Source organism: Salvelinus sp. IW2-2015, unplaced genomic scaffold (genome assembly GCF_002910315.2).
Source record: "Salvelinus sp. IW2-2015 unplaced genomic scaffold, ASM291031v2 Un_scaffold2251, whole genome shotgun sequence".
In the NCBI taxonomy this organism is placed as follows: Eukaryota; Metazoa; Chordata; class Actinopteri; order Salmoniformes; family Salmonidae; genus Salvelinus; species Salvelinus sp. IW2-2015.
Window position 1 is genome coordinate 74,699 of NW_019943580.1, and position 20,879 is coordinate 95,577.

Genomic DNA, 20,879 nt, shown 5'->3' on the forward strand with positions numbered 1-20,879 from the left:
CTGGCCCTTGCAGAAAACAGCCCCAAAGCATGATGTTCCACCCCATGCTTCACAGTAGTATGGTTTATTTGGCTGCAACTCAGCATTCTTTGTCCTCCAAACACGACGAGTTGAGTTTTTACCAAAAAAGTTCTATTTTGGTTTCATACTGACCATAGACATTCTCCGAATCTTCTCTGATCATCCAAATGCTCTCTAGCAAACTTCAGACGGCGCTGTGACATGTACTGGCTTAAGCAGGGGACACGTCTGGCACTGCAGGATTTGATCCCTAGCGACGTAGTGTGTTACTGATGGTAGCTCTTGTTACTTTGGTCCCAACTCTCTGCAGTCATCACTAGGTCCCCCTGTGTGTGTCTGGGATTTTGCTCACGTTCTTGTGATCATTTTGACCCCACGGGTGAGATCTTGCGTGAGCCCCAAGATCGAGGGAGATTATCAGTGGTCTTGTATGTCTTCCATTTCCTAATAATTGCTCCCACAGTTGATTTCTTCAAACCAAGGCTGCTTACTATTGCAGATTTCAGTCTTCCCAGGCCTGGTGCAGGGTTACAATTTTGTTTCTGGTTCTTTGACAGCTCTTTGCTCTTGGCCATAGTGGAGTTTGGAGTGTGACTGTTTTGAGGTTGTGGACAGGTGTCTTATACTGATAACAATTCAACAGGTGCCATTAATACAGGGTAACCGAGTGGAGGACAGAGGAGCCTCTTAAAGAAGAAGTTTACAGGTTTGAGAACCAGTAAAACTTGCTTGTTTGTAGGTGACCAAATACTTATTTTCCACCATCATTTGCAAATAAATTCATAAAAAATCATACAATGTGATTTTCTGGATTTTTTTTATCATTTTGTCTGTCATAGTTGAAGTGTACCTATGATGAAAATTACAGGCCTCTCTCATCTTTTTAAGTGGGAGAACTTGCACAATTGGTGGCTGACTAAATACTTTTTTGCCCCACTGTATGTGTTGAGAGCTTGTCAGTGAACCCACCTTCAGAAGTGGATACTTGGTCTGGATATTCTTTGGAATCAGACTCTGGGTCCTCCCGTCTTAGACGGAGGCGCCACACTTGAGTACATGGCTGCTGCTGCTCAGGGGCAACCTGCACCAAAGTGATGACTCTGGAGGGAATGAGAAACAGTTGGACATGTAGATCTGTTAAAGTTGGAAAATGTTTTGGTAAAACTGCCACATCTGTTTGAGATATTACAACAACAAAGATGTCACTTCAAACAACAAACAATATTTTATTCCCTCAGACATCATTGCATGCGTGATAGAACAGCAGTGTAACTACTACTATTTTTGTTCTATTACCTTGCTCAGCCTGGTCTCAGACTGGACGTAACATAGTAAAAGTAAATCCTGGATGTTCAAATAAGTATGATATGTTAAGTTTGGTATGGTTACATAAGACAGAAGGTTACTTCAGGCAAAAACGAAAGGAGGGTGGTTGGTCAGGGTGGATGGATGGGCGTATAATGGAAACGTCTAGTAACCCAAAGGTAGCGTGTTCTAATCTCATCACGGGCAACTTTAGCATTTTAGCAACTTTTCAACTACTTACTACTTTTTTTCTACTTTGCAACTACTTAGCTAACCCCTCCCCTAACCTTAACCCTTTAACCTAACTCTTAACCCTAATCCCTATCCTAGCTACTTTAGCCAAAACAAATTGGAATTCGTAACAACGTTTTGCAAATTCATAACATATTGTACATTTAGCAAATTCATAACATCACACAAATTGGAATTAGTAACATACACAAAATGGATCATGGACATCCACAAATTAATACATACCATATGAAACGTAACAAATACTAAATGGAATGTTTCGGAAATACGTACAGAATAATATGAAACGTTGATACCAGGTTGCGTTGCTGGATGCTCGTCTCCCTCCTCCTTTTCAAAAACAAAACCGGCATAAATGCAGTGGAGCTGCTTCACACTTTGAGGATCTCAGCTATAAGGCCAGTTCCCCGGACTTCACTATAAATGTAGGTTTTGTAACCGGCACTTCAATGAAGATTCGCCATTGACAAACATTTTGGATCTGGGTAGAAAGCTTGCTAACGTTATTAGATAGACACCCGTGTAGCTACCCCTCCCATTTTGTATGTGGTTAGACGCTACAAACAATTGACTGTATGAAGCTACATACCTCCTTTGTACAACATCAACAGCCCACGAAGACGTTCGTTCTCCTCTTTCGTACGGAACATGTCTACCTGGTACTCTGCTATCGTTTTTTTCAACGACCCCAAATATCTCCTCAGCAGCCGCTGTTAATTTCTGGTTGAGAAATTCTCTCAACAACTCTCTTTTAGACAGTTTTTATTGTTTATTTTCTTCCATGCAAAATTAGCATGCACTTCTGCAGAATATAAACACAGAAGCGCATGCCCCTCTGTGTAGGGCATCACTAATTGACTATCGCCCTCTGCTGGAGTGGAATGCGACAGTCTTCTTCTATGATATCATGGCGGTCCGCGAAAACACACGTTTAAAGTGCATGTCGCCACCTACTGTGTTGGAGAATGCGATCAATCATGGTCTGCCTAATTCTGTACTACCAAGCAAATTTAATTAAATAAAACAATAAATCCCAACTAACTTCTACCCCCCCCCAAAAAAAAAACTGCCACGCCACCACAACCCATTAAACTTGATCTATATCATGCTAAAACAATCCACCCTTAAGATTGTTCAGCGTGTCTACAACCATTTCAACAGTAACATATGTTACTCCCAATAACAACTTTTGCCGCATCCACAATAACCTTCAACTTGGCATTTCTGCTTTCCACAACCTGAGTCGTGTTGATAACCTTACCAATGAAAGCTATGAAGTTAACTTTATTTACTATCAAAGTGTCCTTTGACACAGCACATTCATAAGCACAAGATTTATGAACAGGTCTCGAAACCATGCCAGGTCCAGTAGAAGCACCAGCCTGACATTAGGTCCACTTAGTACAGTAAGCTCAACCATGGAAGCTCAACCATGGAAGCTCCATCATTCCACACTGTAGTTCCACCAATCTGTTTTACAGCCTCTGCATACAATACATCATGACTGATTCTATAGCTCTGAGCCTCTCTCTGCACCTGGGATCCACCAAATGCTGCACTATATGCACCCCCCCTCCCCCCACAATTACCTTCACATTGCTATCACATTCACTGTATAACCATGTTCCCGACATATTTTCTGTCCTTTACACTGAGCAGCTACATGTCCCATTCTTCTGCATTTAAAACACAGCAATGGGGATGGGACACATTCTCTGACATTGAAACTGATGAATCCTTTCTGTACTTGTCTAGGTAAAACCTTCTCAAACCTCAGCAGCACTGATAAGCTTTCACTTCTTTGACCCTCTTTCCTACTGATCACCCTTTTGGCCTCAATCACTCTGCTTCCTGTCACATTTCTGTAATATCATCTATGAACATAGATATTGGGACCGCAGTGATGACTCCCCTCAACCTAAGTATTGGCACCCCTGACATTACTTTTAATATTCTTCCCATTAAGATTTCCATCAGGCTACAACAAAATATGAACAATCTACCATTTCCAATGAACTGGGCTAATCTGACTTCAACCATCTCTTTCTGTACTGCATTGGTTAGTTGGATAGGGTGTAAATGAGGCGCTGTGGTCTCATCAAACACAATCCACTGCTTTCAGTGTCAGCTCTATTCTCCCCGTCTTTCCACTACTGACCATTCCTTGACCCGCATCCTCCCACTCCAGACCATCAGAACTGACACCCATTCTGTTCACATTCCAGCACAGCTGTTGCTTCTCCAACCGTTTCTCCATTTCGTCCACACTACTCGCCTCCTTTTCGGCTGTCAGACTTCCAAACTTCTCACGCATCAACAACTCATTCACCCAGTTCTGACTCCACACAATTCTCCAGGTACGAAGTCATTCAAACAAATCTCAAATCTTGTGCATCACAACACAACCTCCAAGCGAGCGCTTCCTCCTCTAGCTGACCRAACTCCTCTTGGGACGTCCCTACCCCATGGAACTACTCTTCGTGCAACAGGGTCTGTGTCCACACCAGTATAACTCACTAAATGATTAGTGTGTAGATGCAGCCATTTGATAGACAGCTCAGAGATATTTCCACTGCCTTTACAGAGGGCTTTTATTTAAAGATGATCCTAACACTTGTATTGATTTCATCAGATAATGGTTGCATGGTTGGTGTTCCCAACATGATCCCACAACGCTGCCAGAGAAGAGAGAAGCTGAAAAAAAGACACTTCAATGAACACATTATCAGCCATTTATTCTGTAGTACTTAATGCATGTCTGGGAATGTACAATATCTGGGTTGGTTGAAAGAAGAAGCTCTCATTTCAGGTGGTATATTTAGTTCCCATTGAACATAGCGTAACTGTATCATACCAATTCTCTATACATGTAAATACACATGAAATGAAATCGATTTTTTTCCCTTGGTGCATTTTGGCATTAGGCTCAGAGGTAAGTATGACATTTGGTGTATGGAAGATCTTGCCACATTAAACACAAGGGAACAAACATTCTGAATACTAGGCTGTTTGCAACATCAGGGCAGATGTATTGTGACATATTACCATATATGAACAAGACATATTACTCTCAAGACCAATGCAAGGTTTATATACAGACAGAGAACAGTGGATCACATCATGTCCTCTGTGTCATCCTATAACTAATGAGCAGGGACTCCTGTTGCTCTGAAACCCACTAACTGCTCTCTGTAAGAACGTGATATTCATCAGAGAGCAGTGTCCTGAGGAGAGCTATCTCCTGATTCTCCTCTCACGTGTCTCAGTCTGCTGTCTGATTCTCTCCCCCCACACAGGGATCAGTCATGTGTTCTCCTCCTTGTAAACCCTCTTCACGTGGCTCGGTATGGTCTGAATCCATTGTGGCATTGGCCACATTCACGACACCTACATGTTTGTGAGCTGTCTGATGCTTCTTTAACATACTTGATGTGGTAAAGCATTTCCTACACACAGGACACATGTATGGCTTCTCCCCTGTGTGAGTCCTCATGTGCACTATCAGAGATGTATTCTGGCTGAAACATTTGCCACAATCTTGGCATTGATGTGGTTTCTCCCCTGTGTGGCTTCTCATATGTAAGTTTAGGTGTCCGCGCTGAGTAAATCCTTTGCCACAATCATGACAGTGAAACGGCTTCTCCCCTGTATGACTCCTCAAATGCCTTTTCAGGAAAGTATCCCAAGCAAAATATTTACCACAAATATGACAACACTTTGCTTCGATGTGAGTTTGTAGGTGATCTATCATACTTTCTGTGGACTGACAGAATTTTCCACACACACCACAAAGATGTTCTTTATCCTGTGTGTGCGTTTGCACGTGATTTAATAAAGAAGCCATGGAGTCAAATTGCTTTCCACATACCTTACAACTAGGAGCAGCATCCCAGCTTACACTGGTCTCGAGTGTGATTTAGATGGTTCAATTTCCTGTCCTGAACACTATAGAACTTTGTCCTTTACCGTCTTTGTTCTCTTTGATTTGAGTGGCTTTAACGTTAGACCTGACAGAGGTCCTCCACTCTCCATCTGTCAATATGTCCTCTGTTTTCACTCTGAGATGCAGAACACTCTCTATCTACTGCAGAGAAGGCTGAGACTCTCTGGTTGGTTCTGAACACCATAGTCTTCTACATAAGTTCTGTTTTGATCTGTTCAGTTGAGGTGCTGGGTAGAGAGTATCTCTCTTCAAGTGAGGACTGATTGGTCCTGATAATAGTCACTTGATACACAGCCGTAAGAGTTTATAAACTCATTGAAAGGATTCTCATCCTCCTGACTGGTCCTTGGTTCATTCTGTTCATCTTTCATCCGTGTGGGATCTGGGTCCTTCTGCCCCAGACTGGGGTTCCAATCCTGCTGCTCATCAGACACGGTGACAGTGAGCTGCTGGAGGTCTGGAGATAATGGGGGGAAAAAACTCAAAAGCTGACTTGAGACGTAGCTAGGCTTACAATAATTATCTTTTTACAGACCTTGGTTTTGTAAATACTGTAAAAAATTAATTAAATTGAAAGCTAATCGTAATTAATATGAAATTAACGTTATTAAAAGAAATACACACCTGCTCGTCTATGTAACTTGATCTGTGGCTTAGAACGAATATCCAGCATGCTCCGTAGACGGCTGTTCTCCTCCTTTGTGTGAGAAACCTCTTCCTGGTACTCTGCTATCGTTTCTTCAACGACACCAAATATCTCTTCGGCTGCAGCTATTAATTTCTGGTTGAGAAACACTCTCAAGTACTCCATTTTAGACATTTTTTTTTGAAGAAAAGCTGTCTAGCTAGCCAAGTTAGCCAGCTAGCTACCAACATAAACAAAGTCAACAAGACAAAGAGCGCTGCCAGTCTTTGTGCGTGCACGGTATAATACATTTTGCACTGTCGCCCCCTACTGGAGCGGCAGGCACAGGTCGTCGCGATCCTGCAGGTGGCGCCAGCTGTGCTGCTTTTGAGAAGAGGGCTGATTAATAGGCAAAATTTATTCATCATTGATCAGATTGAATAAGTATTTCCCAATCTATTCTTGGAGGTCCTCCAGTGTGTGCATTTCTATTAAAGCCCAGCACATAGACCTACATGTAGTAGACTGCACAGCTGGTGGCGCTGCTACAGCACTACTGGTGCAAATCTGAAGTTTAGATCAATCAATGCCTCCCTAGATCACTAAAGTACACAAAAAATAAAATACACCATAATGCTATCACTAATCCAACATTCTCATGTCTGCAATTAATTAAAGAAAGAGAAGAGGAGTGATGTACCGTGCCTTCAAAAAGTATTCATAACCCTTGACTTATTCCACATTTTGTTGTTAGTCTGAATTCAAAATGTATTTAAAAAAAAAAAAAATCTCACCCATCTACACACAGTACCTCATAATGACAAAGTGAAAATATGTTTTTAGAAATACATAAATATCTCATTTATATAAGTATTCACACCGCTGAGTCAATACTTTGTAGAAGCACCTTTGGAGGTGATTACAGCTTTGAGTTGTCTTGGGTATGTCTGTATCAGCTTTGCACATCTGGATTTGGGGATTTTCTCAAGCTCTGTTAAGTTAGATGGGGAGCGGCGATGACATTTCCTATTGCCACAGATGGCCCTATAACAAGCTCCCTGAGTCCATCTTTATAAACCCCTTTTCCAAATCTCTGGGTCAAATCCCCTCTTTTGATATCTTTCATATTACCAGCAGTCTTCCAATACTGTCAGTGTAGGATGATCTACCTGTTATGGGATTTTTATGAATAATGACTAAATTATGTATACATTTAACTTAGAACTATAACTAAACAGAATACTACTATGTTACTGTATGGATGTATGAATCTTATTATAATCATAATACTGAATATAATGTGTGTAGTTTTAGTCAAGAATTAGAACAAGGACTTTCTGTTCCATGTTAGAAACGAATGGAGCTATCGTCAGACCGGCTGGAATGCTGTGTTCCTTACAGGACATTCTGTCTCTACCCAGGGAGGGGAGAGACCTTGGGCTAGTAGTAGATTGTTTAACAGGTGGCAGACAATGTGGGAAGGCTTGTGAACTATATTGCCATTGTATCCGAGAGGAGGAGAGACAGTTATGACGAAATAATGAGGTATATAAACTAATGTACATGATTTTATGGGCAGTACTCTCGAGAATAAACGCTATTGATTGATTGATTTTGAGACTGGTTTCTGTCCATTTTATGCAAATAACTATCTTACAAATTCTTAGAAATGGGCAGTGTTTTAATTGAATTGGTTGATGAACATATAGGAATGAAATTCCTTTAACACTACCGTACTACCCTTCAGTCTTGCCCAGTATGCCAGGGTACACTTAACGCTAAGGGATAGTGGCATTTCCCCATTATCTACTTGCAAAGCCTCAACCGGTGTAGTTTTAAATGCACCATCGCACATCCTGAGTGCCCTAGATTGCCTATCTGCCCTCTCTGACATGCACTGTCAACTGTGTTACCTTATATAGACAGGTGTTTCTTTCTAAATCATGTCTGAACAATTGAATTGGCCACAGGGGGACTCCAATCAAGTTGTAGAGACAGTTCAAGGATGATCAAAGGAAATTGGATGCACCTGAGCTAAGGGGTGTGCATACGTCAATGAGATATTTCTGTAATTCATTTTCAATACATTTCTAAAAACATATTTCCACTTCGTTATTATGGGGTATTGTGTGTAGATGGGTGAGAAAATATGAATCAATTTTGAATACAGGCTGTAACACAACAGAATGTGGAATAAGTCCAGGGGTATGAATACTTTCTGAAGGCACTGTATTTCATAGAAATAAAGCCAGTCGATTCAGAGAACGACATGTTTTAATGCACTTCTTGTATTGTCTGAAAGACTCTCCCTACACGGGACAACTGCCATGTTTCCAGGAGGATTTTCATCAGGTKGTCATTATGTTTTCTCCCTCTTGTGAATGTTCTCGTACCTTCTAGGGGACTTCATCCATTTGAAGCATTTAGCAGCAATCAAATCCATTTTCTTTTTGTGACACGCTTTGTAAGGAACAGGTGTAGACTAACAGTGAAACATAATTGCACTGTCTTACCCAGAGCAACTTACAGTTAGTACATTCCAAACAGGTAAAATAACCACATATCAACAGTCACTGCAAGAAAAATATTTCCTCAATAAAGCGGCCGAGTGAAACATGTATCACAAACAAGGTCCACTGTCAGTATTTTCTACACTAAAGTATTCTGTGCATTGTCATTATGCCGTGCCAAACTTCCAGTCTATGCAAAGCCTCTGCCAGTCATGGCAGTGACGCCTTCTTTTCCATGTGAAATCTCAAGCCAGGTTGACTGGGTGCTAGTGCTGAAATACATGTCACAAAGAYGGCAATGATATGGTTTTTCCCATGTGGATCTTCATGTGTAGTTTCCGGTGATAATTCTGCTTGAAGCCTTGGCCACAATACTGCCCTTATATGGTTTCACCCCTGTATGAGTCCTCATGTGAACTGTCAGATCAGGGTTTCTGCTGAAACATTTGCCACAAACAGGGCAGCGATGTGGTTTCTCCCCAGAGTGGCTCTTCATATGCACAGCCAGGTTTCCACTCTGACTGAATCCTTTGCCACAATGATGACAGCGAAACGGCTTCTCCCCTGTATGACTCCTCAAATGCCTTTTCAGGAAAGCATCCCAAGCAAAATATTTACCACAAACATGACAACACTTTGCTCCGATGTGAGTTTGTAGGTGATCTATCATACTTTCTGTGGACTGACAGAATTTTCCACACACACCACAAAGATGTTCTTTATCCTGTGTGTGCGTTTGCACGTGATTTAATAAAGAAGCCATGGAGTCAAATTGCTTTCCACATACCTTACAACTAGGAGCAGCATCCCAGCTTACACTGGGTCTCGAGTGTGATTTTAGATGGTTCAATTTCCTGTCCTGAACACTATGAGAACTTTGTCCTTTTACCGTCTTTGTTCTCTTTGATTTGAGTGGCTTTAACGTTAGACCTGACAGAGGTCCTCCACTCTCCATCCTGTCAATATGTCCTCTGTTTTCACTCTGAGATGCAGAACACTCTCTATCTACTGCAGAGAAGGGCTGAGACTCTCTGGTTGGTTCTGATACACCATAGTCTTCTACATAAGGTTCTGTTTTGATCTGTTCAGTTGAGGTGCTGGGTAGAGAGTAYCTCTCTTCAAGTGAGGACTGAGTTGGGTCCTGATAATAGTCACTTGATACACAGCCGTAAGAGTTTATAAACTCATTGAAAGGATTCTCATCCTCCTGACTGGTCCTTGGTTCATCTTTCATCCGTGTGGGTTCTGGGTCCTTCTGCCCCAGACTGGGGCTCCACTCCTGCTGCTCAGGGGACACCACCTCATCAGACACGGTGACAGTTAGCTGCTGGAGATCTGGAGAGGAGAGAGGGATGAAATAGAACATTCAAGAGCTGACTTAATGTACCCAGCTAACAACAAAATGTTCCCACAACTTTATTTGAATATTTCCTTAAGCGTCTCATTCGGTCATTAACTAACGTTTTCTTAGGAATGTTCCCGGGATGTGCAAGGCATGTTTCCAAGAGACCATTCCCTTAATGTCAAATAGAACATACCCAGAACATGGTTACCATGTTCTCAGAACGTAATATATTAATGTTCTAGACATGTTTCATGGGAATGTTGCAAGAACATTCATGTCTCCAGTTTTCTGCTGGTTAGGAGAATATTCCATCAATGTCCCACCAAACATACACAGAACATGGTTGTCATGTTCTCAGAACATGAGATATTAATGTTCGAGACATGTTTAATAGGAACGTTGCAAAAACATTTGTGTCCACAATATAAAATGTTTTACACATCACGTCTTGTTACTGTTGCCAAGCCAATTAAGGCCCTGATTGGTAAACCACTGATTCATTTACAACTCTTTGTCTGTTGGCAAGGTTAGGGAAACTATTACACGGAGTGCTTTTAAAATACTGTGTTTTCAACTTCCATATTTGACCTACATAATTACATTGTGCATGTTCAATTAATCAGTAATTATTATTCAACATGTCCACACCTGGGATTTGAACTCTCAACCCCTTAATTCACAGTACTCCAATCTTCCTGCTACGCCATCATGTCTGTGTAAAGTAGGCTGTCAGTTCATCTGATTATTCTCTTATTTATTTTTTATTTTCTTATTCCAGCAATTTAAGGGATTTCTCTATAGTTGCCTAATATTGATGGGTCATATTAACCTGTTTTAATGATACTTCTGAATCACTATGATCAATAAAATATTTTCTTGGGTGTACTTTTAACAGAGATTTACTTCAAACACTGTTGTGTTGTAACTGTTGCCAAATAATGACTAACATATTGCTAAGAATGTGAGAGTAGGTCGACTCTCCTGCGGGTCTCAAACCAAGGCCACTAGCACCAATGACGAACAACCTAACGACTGTCCCAATGAGGGTTATTTCTAGGGCAGGGCTCTCCAACCCTGTTCCTGGAGAGCTACCCTCCTGTAGGTTTTCATTCCAACCCCAGTTGTAACTAACCTGATTCAGTGTATCCACCAGCTAATTAGGATAATACGGTGTGCTAGATTAGGGTTGGAGTGAAAACCTACAGGATGGTAGCTCTCTAGGAACAGAGTTGGATAGCCCTGCTCTAGGGCATGAAATCATTGGGGAAAGGGGGATTCCTAGTCAGTTGTACAATTGAATGCCTTCAACTGAAATGTGTCTTCCGCATTTAACCCAACCCCTCTGAATCAGAGAGGTGCAGGGGGCTGCCTTAATCAACATCCACGTCTTTGGCGCCCAGGGAACAGTGGGTTATCTGCCTTGCTCAGGGGCAGAAAGACAGATTTTTACCTTGTCAGCTCGGGGATTCGATCCAGCAACCTTTTGGTTACTGACCCAACACTCACCAATAGTTAGGCCCTGTCAAGAAGAAACCCTAACCCTCCTCCCTAGACACTTGAGTAGACCTGAAACAACTTGATATGTGTAAGCAGGAGGGTGAATGAACTTTGAAGTAACTCTCAGTTCTGTTAAAAGTACACTCAAGACAAACATATTGATCCTAGTGATTGAGGAGTATCATTAAAACTGTTTAATATGTCACACAAACATTAGATAATATAGAAAGCCCTTCAATTGTTGAAGTCAATCAAATCAATGATGAGAGAATAGTCCAATTAACTGATAACTGACACAGACATGGTGGAGTAGCAGGAAGATCTGAATGATGTGAACCAATAGGTTGCGAGTTCAAATCCCAGGTGAGGACATGTTGCATAATAATTACTGTATAAATCAACATGCACAATGTAATCATGTATGTCAAATGTGGTAGTTGAAAACAGTGTGTTAAAAGCACTGTGGGTGTGTGAGTAACCCTAACCTTGCCAACAGACAAAGAGCTGTGAATGGATTACCAATCAGGGTCTTAATGGGTTTGGCAACAGTAACAAGGTGTAATGGTTTTTGGGTGGAGAACGTTTCTTTCCGACAAATCAGGCGACATACTGACAACTGATACACAGAAATGTTATTGCAATGTTCCCATGAAATATGTCTAGAACACGAATCTCTTACATTCTGAGAACTTGGCAACCATGTCCTGTGTATAATTTGTGGGACGTTGCTTTAAAACCCTCAGAAAACCGGACATAAATGTTTTTGCAACGTACCATAAAGCACGTCTAGAACATTAATGATGTCTGATAACATTGTAGCCACGTTCTTGATAAGATCTGTGTGACATTAAAGGGAATGTTCTAACTTTAACACCAAAACATGCTAAAATAATCAGAATATTTTTGCTAACAAAGATAGAATGTTTCCATAACTAAAGGAAAACTGGACAATCAAACATGGGACGATTACGGGTAACATAAAAAAAAAAGTAATCTCCCTAGAATTGTTAGCCGGGTAGTTAGATGGGTTTAAGATTGAGTAATCTTCTTACAGATATTGGAACTATCTACAGTCAACATTTTATTTAATTGATGGCTTATCGTGTCTCATTTGAAATGAATGTTGAAAATATAACACACCGTGTCTATGTAACTTGATATCTGGCTTAGTACGGATATCGAGCGTGAGCCGTAGACGATTGTTCTCCTCCCTTGTGCGAGAAACCTCTTCCTGGTACTCTGCTATCGTTTCTTCAACGACACCAAATATCTCCTCCGCTGCCGCTATTAATCTCTGGTTTAGAAACATTCTCAATAACTCTATTTTAGACATTTGTAGAGAAGGAAAGTTGGCTAGATAGCTACCAAGTCGAAAATATAAGGAGCGCTAAGGCGAAGCGAGAGGTTTCACTCTCCCCTAACTCTGTCCAAAACAAGCCCAATGCGTTTACATGGGCTTATTTTTTTTACCCAAGGTCGTCGCCTACCTTCCCATTGTTAGGGCGGAGACATGAGCATCTCGTCATTATATAGTCTTTGTGCGTGCACGACATAATACATTTTGCACTGTCGTCCCCTGCTGGAGCGGAAGGCGCAGGTCGTGAAGCTCCTGCAGTTTGCACCAGTCTATTCTGCCTTTGAGAAGAGGACACTGATTTCTGAGCAAAATTAATTAATCTCTCGTCATTGATCAGATTGAATAAGTATATCCCAATCTATTGTTGGAGTTCCTCCAGTGTCTGTACATTTCAAATCTAATCCAGCAAATAGACCTACACGTAGTATACTGCACAGCTGGTGCAAATCTGAAGTTTAGATCAATCAATGCCTCCCTAGATCACAAAAGTACGCTAAAAATAGAATACACCATAATGCTATCACTAATTCAACATTCTCATGTCTGCAATTAATTAAAGAAAGAAGAGGGATATATTTCCTAGAAATAAAGAATGACAGTAGATTTAGGGAATGAGATGTTTTAATGCCCTTCTCATATTGTCTGAAAGACTCTCCCTATATGGAACAACTGTCATGTTGTCATGAGGTWTTTTGTCGGGTTGTCATTATGTTTTCTCCCTCGTGTGAATGTTGATTCACAAGAATCTTCTAGGGGAGTTCATCCATTTTAAGCATTTAGCAGCAATCATTGCATTATGTATGTTTTTCATAAAACAATTGTATGGTTTCTCTCCTGTGTCAATTGGACTTCTTGCATTTACATTTTGGTCATTTAGTTGACACACTTACCCAGAGCAACTTACAGTCAGTGTATTCAAAACAGGTAAAACAACCACATATAGGAACGTTGCAAAATTGTTGAACTGCAAGAAAAATATTTCCTCAATAAAGCGGCTGAATGAAACATGTATCACAAACAAGGTCCACTGTCAGTATTTTCTACACTAAAGTATTCTGTGCATTGTCATTATGCCGTGCCAAACTTCCAGTCTATGCAAAGCCTCTGCCAGTCATGGCAGTGACGCCTTCTCTTCCATGTGAAATCTCAAGCCAGGTTGACTGGGTGCTAGTGCTGAAATACATGTCACAAAGATGGCAATGATATGGTTTTTCCCATGTGGATCTTCATGTGTAGTTTCCGGTGATAATTCTGCTTGAAGCCTTGGCCACAATATTGGCACGTATATGGTTTCACCCCTGTATGAGTCCTCATGTGAATTGTCAGATCAGGGTTTCTTATGAAACATTTTCCGCATAAACGACAGCAAAATGGCCTCTCCCCTGTGTGAATCTTCATGTGTGTGTTCATATAAGATTTACTGCTGAAACATTTCCCACAAACAGGGCAGCAATGCGGTTTCTCCCCAGAGTGGCTCTTCATATGCACAGCCAGGTTTCCACTCTGACTGAATCCTTTGCCACAAAACTGGCAGCGGTACGGTCTCTCCCCTGTATGAATCCTCTTGTGCGCTGTGAGATCTGGATTTTTTCTGAAACACTTGCCACAATCAGGACAGCAAAACGATTTCTCCCCTGGATGAACCTTCATATGATCATTCAGCTCAGCACTCCCAGGGAAAAATGTACCACAAACATGACAAACTCTAGCTCCAACGTGGGTTTCTATATGATCTAACATGCTTTCTGTGGACTCTAAGTGTATTCCACACACACCACATAGACATTCTTTGTCCTGTGCATGCTTTCTTGCATGATTCACTAAAGAAGCTAAGTAGGAGAAATACATTCCACAAAATTTACAGTGGATATAGGCACTTTGTTTTCTTACTGTCTGTGATCTCTTTGATGGTGATCTCTTGGATTTAAGTGGCTTTGAACCTGACAGAGGTCTACTCTCTACCCCTTTGACACATTTCATGTTTTTACTCTGAGCTGCAGAAGACTCTGTATCTTCTGCAAAGAGGGGCTGAGACTCACGGGATGGTTCTGATACTCCATTGTCTTCTGCATCAAGTTCTGGTTTGATCTGTATCATGTTCTGTTCAGTGGAGGTGCTGTGTAGAGAGTAGTTCCTCTGTGCAGTCGAGGTGCTGGGAAGACAGTACGTCTCTTCGTAGTCTTCACTTTGGGTTTCATAAAGAAGTGAGGACTGAGTCAGGTCCTGGTGGTTGGAGTCATTTTTCAAAGATGACTCTAGTTCCTCCGGTTCCTCTTTTATCTGTATGTAATGTGGGTCTTCCTGCCCCAGACTGGGGCTCCACTCCTGCTCACAGTGTTGCTGCTCAGGGAACACCTCCTTTTCAGATACAGGGTGAGTGGGCTGTTGGATGTCTGGAGGGAAGGATAGAGAATTAAATAAAACATCTAAAATGTTGACATGAATAGTATTCTAGTTAGACAGCTAACGTTATCTAGGTATTTAGATAGATAGATACTAACATAGCTAGCTAGCTACATTGTCATTGGTCGATAAATCATGACATTGATCACTTGACATATGCAAAGAACGTTTAAAATATAACAGCTATCTGCCTCAGTCACACACCTATTCTGTGTAATAGTATATCTGGTTTAATAACGATATCCAGCATGCTACGCAGACGGCTGTTCTCTTCCTGGTACTCTGCTATCGTTTCTTCAACGACGCCGAATATCTCCTCAGCTGCCATTGTCAATCTCTGGCTGAGAAACATTCTCAATAACTCTATTTTAGACATTTTTAGAGGACAAAAGTTGTATCAGCTTGCTAGCGGATAATCACAGGAACATTTACAACAACATAGCGTAGACACTATGCGGTTAACAAAGAAGGGCGTTCCTTTGAGCACGGCGGCAAACACATTTTTCACTATCGCCACCTGCTGGAACGGAATGCGACTTCGGTGCTTCAAATTGTTGTCCTTTTTCTCGCCCAAAAAGCTTGGAACGGGAAACATAGTCAGTCAGTTGTATGGGGTCAATTTCACGCCATATGTATTGAATTCAAAATAAAATAAATCGTGAACATGAAAAATAAAGTTGAGAATGTAAACATTATATTTTCGAGGACGGGGGCCTGTTGCACAAAACTAGGATAAGGGATTAAGCCAGGATATCTTGGTGATCCTGGCTCAATTGATCCGTAATCCGGTTGCACTAAAGATGGATAGGGGGCAGGAGGATATGTTATGGTATAAATTACCATGGAGATTTATTCTGTGGAGCTAGCCTGCTCCAGACCAGGCTAAATTCCAGAATTTTTCATACTAATTGTCAGCAGTCACACAAATGAAACAATAGTTATTTCACTGCTCACTATCATTGTTATCACATATAACTAGACCCACTGTTATTATTTAAACGTTTGTGATCATTATTCAATGATTTGGATAAAAATGATTTTTAGATGTTGCTATCATTAGATAATTTACGTTTCCCATAGACTATAAGGCTATATATAAAATGATAGAATATTAGGGCCACAGAGGGAAAAAAACAAGTCATAATATTGTAACAGTTGTTTTAAAGGAGGACAGTTGTTAAAATGACAGATGTGGGGCATTTCGTGAAATTGTACTTCAGTATGGTTTCTAAAACAAAGACATGCTGATGTGCCAGAATATTAAGTATCACATTGTCATAAGTATCAAAACTGTAAAAACAATATGTAGCTTTTCTGCAGAAAGAACCAGCTCATAATTTATGACTTTATCCTTTTTCTTCAGTGTGGCCTAGTATCTGTCATATAAACAAATACATTCCATATGAATATAAAACACAATGTGTAACATTATGTTCCTTTATTGAATAAGGACAAAACAAAGCGTAAACCATCAGCCTCTTCGAAACTGAAGTCACAGTGACTCTACAAGATGGAAAGCGAATCCAAGCATATTATACAAAATGAAATACACATTCAAGGTCTGTATATAACACCCTGCATGTCTGCACACTAAAATAAATGCAGGACAAATCCATACACATCAACTGAACAGAAAATGAATGGATGCAGTAGCCTCCCCTGCATTGTATTACACACAGTATACCGCACAAACATCATAAGAGGCCAAATTCGTCAAAAACGAACCCAAAAAACCCAAATTCCTCTGCCACCGCAGGACATATTTAACCAAAATTGAAAGCACACATACTAACTAAAAATTCAACACATATTGGTCCTCAGCAGCCGACCACTGTCGTCATCGGGAAATTGCCGGATTGTCCCAGTCCATGGCTGGTGGCACTCTGGGGCCTCTCCTTCCTCAGGTAGCCACATTGTGAGGACAGCAAAAGCCAAGTAATATCACATGCCCAAACAGGGCTGACCTTTAATTTGTGAAGGCAGTGAAAGCGTGCCTTCAGGAGGCAAAGGTCATTTCAACTCTGCCCTGGTCCTGGCATGGCCATGGTTGTAGGCCTGCTGTGCTTCCGGGGGTCTGTGAAAGGTGTCAGGAGAAAGGTGCAGCCATACCCCCTGTCTCCCAGCAACACACCGAGAATTCACCAGTCAACACAAAATCTCATCATTATACTCATAAACACAGTGATATTCTTGACACAGCCATGATGGTTATAATAGGGGTTGTGTGGCTTACCTTGTGATAGGCACTGATAGATTTCAGAGGCCCGAAAGATTCTGGAGTCATGGACTGAGCCAGGCCATTTTGCCACAACATTGCTGATCACACAGTCAGCATTGCAGACCATCTGAAATCATAAGATGAGGATATTACACCAATCAATGCACGTCACTGGCAATGCAGAGTGTTCGTCAATGGACAATATCAAAAAGTTATGTTCACTAAACATTAATGCTGTGAAAGGATTTCCTATTCACAAAATCGGCCTCATGGGCACCTGAGGGGGCTTTTATCCTTATGTGTGTGCAGTCCACTGCACCAATGACATTGGGGAAACCTGTCACACAAAGTAATGAGTATCCTATCATGTGTTAAAAGTTGTCCTGTAATTTGTAGATCTCTTACTGCATCCTATAGAATCTCTTTGATGTCACAGAGTCTTCTGTGGCAGGGAAGAGAATGAGACATCTGCTAATGCTTTGATAGCCAGACCACACTCCTTATTGTGCGGCAAATTGTGCCTTGTTCGGCTGTTTGCATCCCCCACTGAGTACAGGAAGGCTCCACTAGCAAAAAAGCGCAAGGACACACAAACCATTTGCTCCACACTCAGTGCATGGCTCCGTGCAGTGCGGTCTTAATCCTGGGACCCAGTAGTCTGCATAGATACCTGATGCCATCTGCAGAAAACCTGTATCTTTCATATAGATGGTCATCAGGGAAGGCGTGGGTCCAACCGGTCCTGAAGACCCTTTCTGCCTGAAGGCTCTCCTCAGCACAAGTGCTTCTTCATCCACCACATTTCGCACGAATGGGCATGCCATTGTCAGAGCAGAAAGGACACACAATTTTGGGCCTTCATATAGGTAGTGGCCACACCTGGTGCTGGGGGGGTGGGCAAAAGAGGGCGATGCCTTATAACGATGATCTTGGTTGTACTGATTGTGGAAATAAAAAAACCTTAGAAAGATGCACGGTCCTGTGTGCTCACAATAAGAGCTCATATGTCATGGCTCACTTGACTTTACGAGAATATACCTAATTTTTATTTTGAGCTGTGTCATCTTCTTGGAGCTGGGGAGGAAAAGAAAATAATGATTAATACATTTGTGTTACAGTTAGCATACAGTGTACATTGAAGGCATATCTCACCTCCTCTCAGTTTTTTTATCAAGGTCCAGTTTCCTAATTGTCTCTTTTTTATTTCGGACTCCAGTGCAAGATTTTCCATCTTTTTCTTTCTTGTACTGAATGTCTATGTCTGCCAGTTCTATTTGGCGCCGGAGGTGGTTGCCATACAACTTTCTGATAGCTTGTGAGCTCTGTGAACACAATAATTAGCGCAGCTGGAATTTGGCAGGATGTGGTGTCCTTTTATTAATACGCACTATGTTGCCAGGCTGGTTTTCCCACTGTATAGCATCTGGGTCCTGTAAAAGAAATTAGATTTTTTGATTTTGATGAGGACTCCTCACATTGTAGAGTAAATAGTACTTTCACAGTCTTAATGATACCCATGCCTTCTGGAATCCAGAGAGATGGTCTCCTCCTCATCATCGTCTCATCATGTGCTGTTGCTGCTGCACTGGGGCCTTCACCCTATCACATTTAATCGGATTCATATTGAAGCTAGTAGACAAGACATGCCAGGCCTACAGTATGCCTTTGATGGAGTACTCACTGGATCAGCATCGTCTGGTGCTTGTGCTGGTGGCTCTAACAGGAACACAGTGCTGCAGACACTGCAAGGCAATAGGTAAACCAAAGTCAGACAGTCCAAATTGATTCAATATGAATGTGGTTGTATCCCATGTAGAGATGGAAGGACATACCTTGAATGAACGGGTGGCATCTTGGGAGGAACCTATGCTGTTCTTTCCCCCGGGTCCTCTCTAGACGGCCTGCCTTTTTTAGCTCCAAGGCCATGTCCTCTGCTGGGGTAAGGTCAGCCTTTGGTGACCCACACCCGTGCCTTGTCTGTGGTATTTCTTTTTCACTGCTAAAACAGTACAGACAATGTGTGAGCAGGCACCTTCTGGGTACATATATGCTTGTGCTTTGTTAAATATTAGTCAGGGACCATACCATTCTGCAGAATGTTCTTGTATTTGATTTTGACCTGCTGCCATGTCGTTTTTGGCCCGTTCATGTTTAATCTACACACACACACACACACACACACACACACACACACACACACACATTTAATGGAGTCACACTGCAAAAAATTACTTGGTATTTTTGTCTTGTTTTCAGTAAAAAATCAAAAAATTTATCATAGCTTTATACAGTGTGATGGAGTTACTTTACACAATTTCACTCATATCTGCAGTGCATTTAAATTAAAAATTTAACCGTTTCATAATTACAGTACAAACTTGGCATTTTGGGAGATGTGAATTAAATATTGAATTGTAATTGTGATGTTTAGCGGAGCGGTGGTGTGTAATTGTGCACTACTTACGCATTCAGGCGGTCTGCAATACTTTGCCACGCTTTTTTTCTTTGCTTTATCACTGTGGCGGTGTTTCCTTTCTTGTTAATTGTTTTTACCTCCTCGTATGCCTCCATGAGGATTTGTGCTTCCGACGGGGAAAAGTACGCGGCTCTAGTTGCCATGGTAAATCAGTTAATCTGTGATCTATGGCGGGGTCTATTTGAGTGAGCCGTGAGCGCGCACCTATCCAGGATTGGTTTCACCTGGCTTAATGAATCCGTGTCTGCTCATCCTGGCTTGGTCTTTGTGCAACCAATTAAGCCTGGACGCACATGTTTTGGCTTCATTGAGCTCAGCTGAGTCATTTATCCCGGATGTCTTAATTCTACTTTTGTGCAACAGGCCCCGGGTGAAATAATGGATGTTGAAATCAAAAACCAAACAATTGAAAGCAAAATGTATAGCATTGTAAACAAAAATCAGATATTAAAAGCAAAACCCAAAAACGTGTAAGCAAATCATTTTAAAGCAGAGCAAAACTCTATGACAAATGAGAAAAAAATATATATATATTTGAAAACGAATGCAAAAATCGTTTTCTTTTAAACTTTCCCAGCAACCAATTAAATTGAATAGATTTTGCCTACGCTCTTTTAAAAATATTTTTATTTATTTATTTTATTATTATTTTATTTTTATTAACAACAAATCAATACAGAAAGTACATAAGGGAACACAAGTATATATAGATTATATATAATGGACAATCGAGCTAGGGGGTACAATATCACATTGCAATTACACGCTCTTGCCTGCATGTACTACCTTTTGGTTACGCTACTCGTATCTTTGCTTTCACTGCCAGTCTTTTCGATTGCGAGTTTTGGCATTATTTTTCCGTGAAGGGCGTGTTTTAGAGGAAGGCTTAAACAATGAGTCTCCATTGGTCTGCTAGTGTTGGAGTGA

At 41.2% G+C, this 20,879-nt stretch overlaps 2 protein-coding genes across 3 annotated transcripts; both read right to left on the reverse strand.

The window, feature by feature from the left end:
* Positions 1-4,292: 4,292 nt before the first annotated feature.
* Positions 4,293-12,937, reverse strand: LOC112073402 (uncharacterized). Of its 2 annotated transcripts, XR_011476535.1 has the most exons (3): positions 12,639-12,937; positions 6,146-9,991; positions 4,293-5,978 (listed from the first exon to the last, which is right to left on the reverse strand). XR_011476535.1 is itself a non-coding variant. In XM_070440132.1 (2 exons), the coding sequence occupies exons 1-2, from the start codon at positions 6,339-6,341 to the stop codon at positions 5,770-5,772; spliced, it is 405 nt and encodes a 134-aa protein (XP_070296233.1). In that variant the 5' UTR covers positions 6,342-6,937; the 3' UTR covers positions 4,293-5,769. The 2 variants fall into 2 exon arrangements, 1 of the variants encoding a protein (XP_070296233.1); XM_070440132.1 differs by lacking the exon at positions 12,639-12,937 and having other exon boundaries at positions 6,146-6,937.
* A 521-nt stretch (positions 12,938-13,458) lies between these two features.
* Positions 13,459-15,744, reverse strand: LOC112073401 (zinc finger protein OZF). Its single transcript, XM_024140696.2, has 2 exons — positions 15,463-15,744; positions 13,459-15,248 (listed from the first exon to the last, which is right to left on the reverse strand). Exons 1-2 carry the CDS (start codon positions 15,632-15,634, stop codon positions 14,041-14,043), a joined length of 1,380 nt encoding a protein of 459 aa, XP_023996464.1. The 5' UTR covers positions 15,635-15,744; the 3' UTR covers positions 13,459-14,040.
* Between the last annotated feature and the right edge of the window lie 5,135 nt (positions 15,745-20,879).